This window comes from Bombina bombina, chromosome 12, assembly GCF_027579735.1.
Source record: "Bombina bombina isolate aBomBom1 chromosome 12, aBomBom1.pri, whole genome shotgun sequence".
NCBI lineage: Eukaryota > Metazoa > Chordata > Amphibia > Anura > Bombinatoridae > Bombina > Bombina bombina.
In genome coordinates this window covers 148,679,622-148,690,913 of record NC_069510.1, presented here as the reverse complement: position 1 = coordinate 148,690,913, position 11,292 = coordinate 148,679,622, and the positions used below count along the sequence as shown (strand labels likewise).

Genomic DNA, 11,292 nt, shown 5'->3' with positions numbered 1-11,292 from the left:
ACAGTAAACTCCCAGTTAACCGGCACCCATGGGGATTGGTAAATTCCGGATAAGTGTAGTCTCTGGTTGCTTGAGAGTTACTATTACAAATAGGTCTAACTAGGTTCTATAACCCATACTATACTATAAACGCTGTACTTACTTGATGTTAATATTTAAATACAGTAAATAAAGCAAATGATTAATTTAATATTAATGCCACCTCCGTTCAGTCCCAGGCACCCAGTGGCAGCGTGATGTCTAATTCTCAGACTGCCTTGTGCTCACAACTTTCAAGAGCAGTAATGTAGGGTCTGGTGACAATAAAAGGGCAGAGCCCACTATAGTGAAAGGAAGCAGCGGAGCAAAGTTAGTGTTAATTTTAATGTACAGTATGTTTGATTTGTTTTTCTGGTTGCATGAGTTCTGGTTAACTGAGAGTTTTCTGTATATATATGTCTGGAAATACATAAACACATAAATACATATGTACATACAGTATATATATACATACATCTTTAGACATGTATATTTATGTATCTCTATGTTAAAACCCTTTTGGTTGCGTTTTTTTCCCTAACACCTGAGAGATCATATCTTTGAGCCGTTATCATTTTTGTGTGCAATATGTTTTTGCAATAATTCTGATTAGATACTGTTACTATGAGAGTAACTGTACATTGTAATATATTTTCGATGTGTTTTGTGGTTAACTAGAGCTCTGAGAATGTGGTAATCATTCTAGTGTAAATCGCGAGTGCGCTCAAGCGATCGCATTTACTTTCAACTCCTAATACCAGTGGTAAACCCAAAGAACGCAAACATCCACAATAAACCCTTTATCGTCGTCCGCAAATGTTAGCGCTCCACTCATAATCTGGTCCTTAGTGTAAAACTAGATTTCAATTAATACTATAGTTAAAATGAAAAAAAGATTAGTATAGACTGATCCTTATTGGTCTTCCCAATGCTCTTTTTGTCCATTAATATTTTTAATTACAATAAAACATCAAGAAGAAGCGTTTAGATGGTCATGAATGAGAATATGAGCACAAATAGGCATATTTAAAAGTCACATATATAATAACACTCAATAAAGAGAAACAGTTATATTAAAATAAATCTGAAACTTTCAAATACTATAGGTTAAATACATCACCGAGAAAAACATATTTTTGTTTCTGGACAGGCAGCATTAATAAAAACAATTTTGCCCTTCACAAAGTTTCTGTTGGATATATCCATAGAGAGAAGTCTCATCGGCTATGATAGAGTCAAGTCTTAGGATGGCCGTTCAACCCCGCTTGGCGTGCAGCATTTCAATGAGTAAGTTGTTACAGGGCACCTCCCCACTAAGGTGCTTGTTGTAAAGATATTCCTCAGCTTGCATGCTGATTGACCGGATTTCAGATAATCTCAGCAGTAGGAGGCGGAATTTGTCTGTACAGTGGGGATAGTGGCACATTGTGTATTCCAAGAGAGCAGAGTTGACCTTTTCTTGAGCACTTTTTGCTAGGCTGTGATTTTCCAGGAACTTTTCATCTGTATGACATAAACAGAAAAATAAATCATTTGTAAGTGGTAGAATCTTCAAATCATACAAACATATATTCAAATAGAAAATATTATTTAACTGGACTGTCAACATTCAGCCTTCAAAGACTGTGGGATTTCTTTAACCGTAGACTCCAAAAGGAAGCATAAGAGACTGATTAATTATTGAATCTCATACTGCATTTTATTCCTATATCCATGTCATTCCATATTAAACAACTAAGCTATCTCACCAATGGGATGTTATATAGAAAATATACAGGATGTTTCTAAAGTTAGACAAAAATTGATATAGAATATTTTATGAAATTATTAATACATTTTACACATATATTTCCTTCTTAGCTGATGAGGGTCCATAGCTTAATAACATGTTGGATATATTCCAGCCTATCAGTAGGAGGTCAAGAACCCACACAGAGCTTTAGTCCCTCCCACTTCCGCTCCCTCTCCAGTTTGTTCTTGGCCTCAGAGGAGAGAGGTTGAAGAAGTGCTTTACTATCAAGAGTTAAATTATTTTTTCAAATGATTGGTGGGTTCAGACTTGACTTGGGGCCCTGTACCTCTAGGGAACTTCACTCCAAGAAGATTTAAGAAGACTCTAAATAAAACAGGGGTAATTATTACCTCTATTATGTGCTATCCATTACACTAGTGGGTAATTTAACAGCCATAACCGCCCTCAGGTATATTCATAGTTTCCCTGCAGTATATTTACTTGCATTGGATGGGCTCTCTACTGGATCAGCAACCTGTGAGGGAGAAAGGCCTCAGCATGCTGGTAAGACACAGTGGAGGGGTGCTTCAGTCTAGGTAAGTGACTCAGGCACTACACAGCCCAGGAGCTATCCAATAGTACTCTCCTTTCAGGTACTACATAGCTGGGGTCACAGCCTTATTTACCCTTTTTTTTTCTAAAAAATGGGTACTATCTCTTTAAGAGAGCCAATAACTTGCCTTGTGCTGTAATCAGTTAGATCTTCCACAATGCAGTTGGGCAAGAGGACACAGAGGCCTTAGAAGAGGTGTTTTTTCACCATTTTAAATTTTGACAGTTATTTTCAAATTGCACAGGCCTTGAACCTGCCCATTGGTCTGGAAATAAGCTCCACCCCCTCTCCTTGACAACCTTTTCCCCTCCCCACTTCAGCTGTTGTGAATTTGATCTGGTGGATTCTAAGGCATTTTTGATGTTTTATCTAGCAAGTTTAACCCCTTTTATTCCCTGGAGGTGGGTGATTAACTCTTACAAGAGCTGCTAGGGAGGTTGCGTGTTTAGAAGGTTTTCTGTTCTACCTAATTCTCCTTCTCTTAGCTATGTATGTTGAGTGTTGTGTGTTGTGGGATAGTACTGGTACAAATAATTTCATTCCAAGTTTTTGTACAGTAATTTGCTTTTTAATTGTGTATCCCCCATCTGTACACAGTTTTGTGTGTTGAGCAGTAAATGTAACCCTTCTTTAACGAACTAAGGGGCACTTTGACTCCAATTTTAAACAACTGCAGCTGAGTAAATAAGAGTAGACTCAAATCTGGGGATCTCATACTGTTACTTATATGTAGATACCCTTTAATTACTACACAATCAATTTATGTATCAAATACAGTAAATTACTCAAAACAATGGTTTGCTCATACGTTTTTATATTAACAGCAGTCTTCTCAGTTATTCAGAGCCACTGTTCATTTTTATTTAAAACTGTGTTTAGTTCTCAGTTAGTGAGGTTGTGTCAGGTCCAGCCAATCACACTTTGATTTTTTTTTTATCATATTAGTGAGTGAAATAAGTAAGGTGTTAAGTGACTGAACTATTTCACTAACTTATGAACTTCAAAGGAACATCCTACTTCACAATAATGAGAACAGCTGTTTTACTTTAAATTTAGTGACTGATACAGAGTGTCCAGGCACAATGTCACAGAATCTCTATCACCATAGTATCATGACCTGGACACTTATTGACAGTTAATGGATTTAAAAAAAGTAAAGGAGCTGTCCTCATTAACGTTCTTTACCTACTGGCTCTCTGCACCAGATAGGGCAAAGTGTACCTGGAATTTTTTTTTTTTTTAAACAATGTTTTTATTGAGGTTTACCATATAATACAAAACAGGCGAGGTACAATGTGATATACATATACAAGATCATGGGTATACAAGATCATGGGTATACATATTATGGGTATATAAGATCATGGATATACATATAGCAGTACAGTCGATGATTCCATGAACTTTTACTACCAAAAATGGAAAACCTATATATCACATTAATCAGTAATATTCAGTTTTGATGATATTATAAGTTCTCATATAGAGGCCTTTAGACTGATAAAAGAGGTCTCTCTTAGACCCCACACACTACAAAGTAACGCGGAGACCAAAGAAGGCAGATGATAACTATGGGACCACTTTTGGGTCCCCATTTGTATTATTACCTCAGTTTTATGTATTATTTTTTATGTAAGGACTTAACCCCTTATTGACCACAATATACCCTGTGTGTCACTGGTCGTTAAGGGTTTTTTCAGGACATAATAGCACAAGTCTAGCAAGAACACGCTATTAATGCCCTCCCTCCAGCAGGCTTTGTGGAATAGAGCAGTCTCAACGCTGGTGGCAAGACCGCACTATAAAACAATCAAGTCACAAAAAAAGGCCAGTGACATACAGGGTACGTCGCTGGTCCTTAAGGGGTTAATTATTATTCACATTTTCTAATACAGTATACATATATATATAGGTATTGCAAGATATATATAACATATAGTCTCCGAACCTTCTTAGCTTATTTGTACACGTAGACTTGACTGCCTATCCCTCCAATAACATAAATAAAGATAAAGATAAAAATTGAATGAGTACAAACACATGTATAAACATAAACAAAAACAAAAATATAAACCCATACAGGACCCTACATGTGGAAAGAAAAGAGAAAGAAGAAGCAAAGCGCCAGTGAAGAAAAGGGCGAAAGAAAAGATGCAGAAGCAAGAAGAGTCGAATAGGGGATTAGAAGAATGGGGATGAAATCCACGTATGTTTGTATCAGATATGACATGTCAGGAGAGTATGCATTGATTCAGATGTGGACGACTGGTTGGGCACTTAAAGAAGATTCCCAGTAAAACTTAATGTCATAGAATCTGGTAAGCATTTTGGAATTTTTTTTTTTAAATGTTGCAACTATGCAACTAAAACAGAACAGCTTTAAAACTCCTGTGCATTTATTATTATTATCGGTTATTTGTAGAGCGCCAACAGATTCCGCAGCGCTGACATTCTCAATGTACCCAACACATTTAAAGCTGCTGTTAATGTTTCAGCTGTGATCAGTGGAGCCGGTGATGCAGAGATCCTCAGGTCAGTGATAAAGGTCAGCAGATTTACACTGCCATCCCCAGATGCCAGACATGAGTCCCTATCCTATGCAAAATAAATTAGTAGCATGGTCCTAGTGTTTCTTTTAAATGAGTTTGTGTAAACACCTGTTTCAAATTATCCATTTTACTCACTGGAGTTAGCTCCTTTATATTTATTTTGTCATTTGAAGTAGCTGTTTTTGTCTGTTAAAGCCACCACCTATACAGATAATATGAATACTGTTGTATTGCTCTATCTCCACTGTTTTAGTTTAAACCAATTATAAGATACTTGCTAGGTGGTATTTAGCCCCAGATCATGTATTGTGGACCTCTATTTGAATAACCCATGAGTTGCCACTGCTGTGGGCTCTCATAGAGTTCCATTATCTGAGGGAAATTATGTGCCTCTGCCATCCAACATAAATAGTGTAACTTGCACCATACTAATCCTAGCACAATAAAAGAAGATCATGGAATTGTTCCAGATCAAAAATGCAAGCAGTGTGGATTGTGCTCCAGAGATGTTTACTTGCCATACATTCTGCTTTGCATTTTTCTGTGCAACATGCAATCGGTCTCTACAGCAATAAAAAGAATATCTGTATGTAAAGCACATATCTGACTATATTATCATACTTCTGGGGTGATGATGATGATATAGAGAATACAAATATATGAATTGCCAATCTGATAAAAACCTTACTGTAATAACTGTGCTCGGCACTAAACAGCATAATCTGCATTTGAGTCCTTGCAGGGCAGGGTTGCATATGTGAGCCTGCTTATCGCAATGTAAGAAGCAGAGGTCGTCAGATCGCTGCTTCTTACACTCTACGTCAGTGTTTCTCAACCGCAGTCCCCAAGTACCCCCAAGAGGCCAGCTTTTCATTGTAACTGAACCAGTGCACAGGTGAAGTAATCAGCTTATCAGTAACACCATGGTTACTAAGCTGCTCTCACACAACAACTGATTATTTCACCTGTGCACTGGTTCAGCTATAGTGAAAACCTGGTCTGTTGGGAGTACTTGAGGACCGTGGTTGAGAAACAATGCTCTACACCACCACTGCGGTGACAATTTAGAAATCACCCTAAACATGCTGGCTCTGGATGTTTGAAGCTAGAGAAGGAGGCAGCTAGTTCGTTGAGAAGCAGTGCGGACAGGTTCTGAAGTTGAGAAACAATGCTCTTAACCACCTCTGCGGTGACAATTTAGAAATCACCCTAAACATGCTGGCTCTGGGTGTTTGAAGCTAGAGGAGGCAGCTAGTTCGTTGAGAAGCAGTGCGGACAGGTTCTGAAGTTGTGAAACAATGCTCTACACCACCACTGCGGTGACAATTTAGAAATCACCCTAAACATGCTGGCTCTGGGTGTTTGAAGCTAGAGGAGGCAGCTAGTTCGTTGAGAAGCAGTTCGGACAGGTTCTGAAGTTGAGAAACAATGCTCTACACCACCACTGAAGTGACAATTTAGAAATCACCCTAAACATGCTGGCTCTGGATGTTTGAAGCTAGAGGAGGCAGCTAGTTCGTTGAGAAGCAGTTCGGACAGGTTCTGAAGTTGAGAAACAATGCTCTACACCACCACTGAAGTGACAATTTAAAAATCACCCTAAACATGCTGGCTCTGGGTGTTTGAAGCTAGAGGAGGCAGCTAGTTCGTTGAGAAGCAGTGCGGACAGGTTCTGAAGTTGAGAAACAATGCTCTTCACCACCTCTGCGGTGACAATTTAGAAATCACCCTAAACATGCTGGCTCTGGATGTTTGAAGCTAGAGGAGGCAGCTAGTTCGTTGAGAAGCAGTGCGGACAGGTTCTGAAGTTGAGAAACAATGCTCTTCACCACCTCTGCGGTGACAATTTAGAAATCACCCTAAACATGCTGGCTCTGGGTGTTTGAAGCTAGAGGAGGCAGCTAGTTCGTTGAGAAGCAGTGCGGACAGGTTCTGAAGTTGAGAAACAATGCTCTACACTACCTCTGCAGTGACAATTTAGAAATCACCCTAAACATGCTGGCTCTGGGTGTTTGAAGCTAGAGGAGGCAGCTAGTTTGTTGAGAAGCAGTGCGGACAGGTTCTGAAGTTGAGAAACAATGCTCTACACCACCTCTGCGGTGACAATTTAGAAATCACCCTAAACATGCTGGCTCTGGGTGTTTGAAGCTAGAGAAGGAGGCAGCTAGTTCGTTGAGAAGCAGTGCGGACAGGTTCTGAAGTTGAGAAACAATGCTCTACACCACCACTGCGGTGACAATTTAGAAATCACCCTAAACATGCTGGCTCTGGGTGTTTGAAGCTAGAGAAGGAGGCAGCTAGTTCGTTGAGAAGCAGTGCAGACAGGTTCTGAAGTTGAGAAACAATGCTCTACACCACCTCTGCGGTGACAATTTAGAAATCACCCTAAACATGCTGGCTCTGGGTGTTTGAAGCTAGAGGAGGCAGCTAGTTCGTTGAGAAGCAGTGCGGACAGGTTCTGAAGTTGAGAAACAATGCTCTACACCACCTCTGCGGTGACAATTTAGAAATCACCCTAAACATGCTGGCTCTGGGTGTTTGAAGCTAGAGAAGGAGGCAGCTAGTTCGTTGAGAAGCAGTGCAGACAGGTTCTGAAGTTGAGAAACAATGCTCTACACCACCACTGCGGTGACAATTTAGAAATCACCCTAAACATGCTGGCTCTGGGTGTTTGAAGCTAGAGGAGGCAGCTAGTTCGTTGAGAAGCAGTTCGGACAGGTTCTGAAGTTGAGAAACAATGCTCTACACCACCTCTGCGGTGACAATTTAGAAATCACCCTAAACATGCTGGCTCTGGGTGTTTGAAGCTAGAGGAGGCAGCTAGTTCGTTGAGAAGCAGTGCGGACAGGTTCTGAAGTTGAGAAACAATGCTCTACACCACCTCTGCGGTGACAATTTAGAAATCACCCTAAACATGCTGGCTCTGGATGTTTGAAGCTAGAGAAGGAGGCAGCTAGTTCGTTGAGAAGCAGTGCAGACAGGTTCTGAAGTTGAGAAACAATGCTCTTCACCACCACTGCGGTGACAATTTAGAAATCACCCTAAACATGCTGGCTCTGGATGTTTGAAGCTAGAGGAGGCAGCTAGTTCGTTGAGAAGCAGTGCGGACAGGTTCTGAAGTTGAGAAACAATGCTCTTCACCACCTCTGCGGTGACAATTTAGAAATCACCCTAAACATGCTGGCTCTGGGTGTTTGAAGCTAGAGAAGGAGGCAGCTAGTTCGTTGAGAAGCAGTGCGGACAGGTTCTGAAGTTGAGAAACAATGCTCTACACCACCACTGCGGTGACAATTTAGAAATCACCCTAAACATGCTGGCTCTGGGTGTTTGAAGCTAGAGAAGGAGGCAGCTAGTTCGTTGAGAAGCAGTGCGGACAGGTTATGAAGTTGAGAACCTTGTCTGCACAGCAGTTAATAGATGGGGCCCTATGTGTGAGTTATAAAACAAAGAACATATGCAAAAGCATGTTTAATTTGCAGAGAAGAATCCTTTTATAATTCTCAGACCATGGAAAACACAAAAGATTAGTCGTTTACAACTTACTTTATCCCGCAGACAACAGCCAACCTGGTCATAGCCAACCTGGTCATATTTTCTTAGCAAACTAACATAAGATTCTATCCATCTTACCATCTTGTCAAGAAGCTATCTATAGAATACATGAGCCAGCATGTTTTATAAGCCAACCAAATGGGTTAAATCAATCTGTTTGAATCTGTTGTATTTACAAAGCTTGTTAGGCTGCAAAAAATTTCAGCATATCAAAGATGTGCAGCACGGAGAATAATACACAATGTGTTGCATTTCTTTATAGTTTACTGGAGCCTTTTCATAAATAAAAGCCTGAAAATCTTTATATTCTTGCGGTTTCTTGATAATAACCATAAAGACGTTGCACAGATGAATGGCAAAATAATACTCTGGGCTCAATCTGAACCCGTTGTCTAACTCACCTGATTCTCCTAAAGGCACTATTCAGAGTTTAATTGAATATCTGAATAATCTTTTCATTCTGAAGATCCACACAGAATGTTGGCTAAATAACATTGACTCACTTGGTATTGAAGCAGAAAGCAGTTGGTCGTGTCACAATGGGACCCATAGCACATACAGACGTGCCTTGGATAATATGTGTGCCCTCAAGTGTTCTTCTCATTCAGAACAGCTTTTGTTTAGGAGAAGCTGTTGATAACTTGGAAATGGTTAAGGGAATGTGCAAGCTTATAAAAGCCCTTTCCCCCCTTCCTCGGTAACTGCTTGTTGAATGCAAGACATGAAATCAAATGACAGGTCAACCCATTAAGGCTCTATTAAGTTCTTCAGCAGAGTAAATGCTTACCTGTGACATTTCCATAAATATTGCTGTTTTTCAGACGCTCCAATATTAATTAAAGCACATTACCTGTTTAGGAGAGAAATCTATTTAACAACACAAATGGGAGCCTCTCTAGTCTATGGGTCTGTTTTGATTGTGTGAGAAATGTTGAAATTCTTTCAACCAAAGCAATTGGATGTGAGATGAAATCCAGCACTGCACAGCTGAGGCTGGGCAGACAATCTGTGGAGGTGAGAGTCGGAATACAACTGCTTCACAAATGGAAAGTCAACATTGTCAATAAATGTTATAATAAAAAAAATAGCAATAGCTCAGAAACCACTTATTTGCTAATATATAAATATGTATGTAAATATACTAAATGGAAGCACTTTACTTAAGTTATAGGTATTGGAAAGGTTGACTTTTTAGTCATCCACTGTGATCTTTGTGAAGAAGTACTACTAATTAGTAGGGAATGGTGTAAATAATGTCTGTTCAAACCAGACTTTATAGGGCTCCATGTACTAAGCTGTCTGCGAGGTGTTCTTGAGTTTTTCCGTCTAAATTTCTTTGTGCGGATTGAACATCGTATGTACTATGCCCCGAATGCATTGAAAAACGGACATTTACAAGTGTCGCGCGAACTTGTCCACAACTCTTATAGTCTAGTCTTTTTTGTAGCTAAAAAATCCTCGCTCAACATAAATCTCGCAATAAACAGTAATTACTAAACAATCTATTTCTATGCACGCTACTTTTTCCGCACCTAGCTCATGAAAAATCCCTCGCCAGCTTAGAGGTGGCGAGCACAATAATAAACAATAGGGTCTATAAGATATACGCCTATAAGTGATAGAAAAGAAGGAAAATACACTTGAATCTTTACTCACTGTCGATCCTGCTAGCCATGGAGACACTACTTCAGCTATATATTCTTCATCTGATGCAAATCAGGGGGAGAAGGCAAATTCGGGAACCTGATGCCATAGAAAATGTTGTTAGAAGAAGGAGATTGCGGGTACAGCATGTATTCCTTTCTCGGGTTCCTTTTAGATGGTTTTTCTGATAGAGAGGTTATTCAAAGGTTCCATCTGGATTGACATTCAATATTAACTTAATATGCTTAAACTGCACAATTCCTAGAGCCAGTGATGGCACGTTCAATGGCCATTCCCGGACTCCTCAAGTTTCTGGCTGCCTTGCACTTTTTTGCCACCGGATCGTTTCAGTCAGTGTCCAGTGTCATCATTGGTTTCAGTCAATCTGCCTTTTCTGTAATCCCGACGATAACTTTGGGGCCTAAACGCTGCACCAGTCTCTGCTCATAATCGGTCAGATCTGCGACATAAACTGTTCCACCTCCGGTAGCACGGGAATAATTTTTTTCTTTTGCCAATTTCGCTTTGGTGAATCTTTTAATGTCATTGTACGTTTTCTTTATCTGGTCAACGTCCTTTTTTCCAGGGCCCTAAGCACTGACAGCATCACTGATACCAGTCCAGATACTCTTTTTGTGGTGACTGGAAGTTTGCTTCGCACGACAACCAAATAAATAGTCATAAGAGTCCAGTACCATATCAACAAGAACCAGGTTCTGCTGGTGTGAGAAGTGTGAATTCTTGGATTTGGTTGTCTGCGAATCAGATCCTGAAGTTGCCATACTTCATTTATTAAAAATAAATATATAAGCTTGAAACGATTCAGGTTCAGTATTTTTTCTGTCTGAGAAAATAAAGTGGACTTTATATAGTGCTGAAATACAAACATGACTGACAAGTTGTAAGAAAATAATAGTACAATCGCTACTAGCGAGGCGTCAGATGTATGAATCATTCACCTGCGCTCGATGCGGATTAGATGCGACAATTTTTACGCTGTTTTTAGTACATATGGCAAGCGGGCATCGTCTCGCTACCTGCGAGTTCAAGCGAGTTGACCGGACACGCTGTCGGCGAGCAAATTGACGCTTTAGTACATGGAGCCATAAGGAACATATTTTAACGATAACCTTGCTTGACTCACTGAGCTTTATGTACACAAGGATACACTTACATATGCACTC

At 39.8% G+C, this 11,292-nt stretch overlaps 1 protein-coding gene across 1 annotated transcript in view; it reads right to left on the bottom strand.

Moving 5' to 3' along the window:
* Nucleotides 1-1,174: 1,174 nt before the first annotated feature.
* NR5A1 (nuclear receptor subfamily 5 group A member 1) overlaps nucleotides 1,175-11,292 on the bottom strand; it is a 310,741-nt gene continuing 300,623 nt past the window's right edge. Inside the window, 1 exon segment of the mRNA XM_053695487.1 lies at nucleotides 1,175-1,521. Within this exon segment, the coding sequence (XP_053551462.1) occupies nucleotides 1,175-1,521 (347 nt within the window).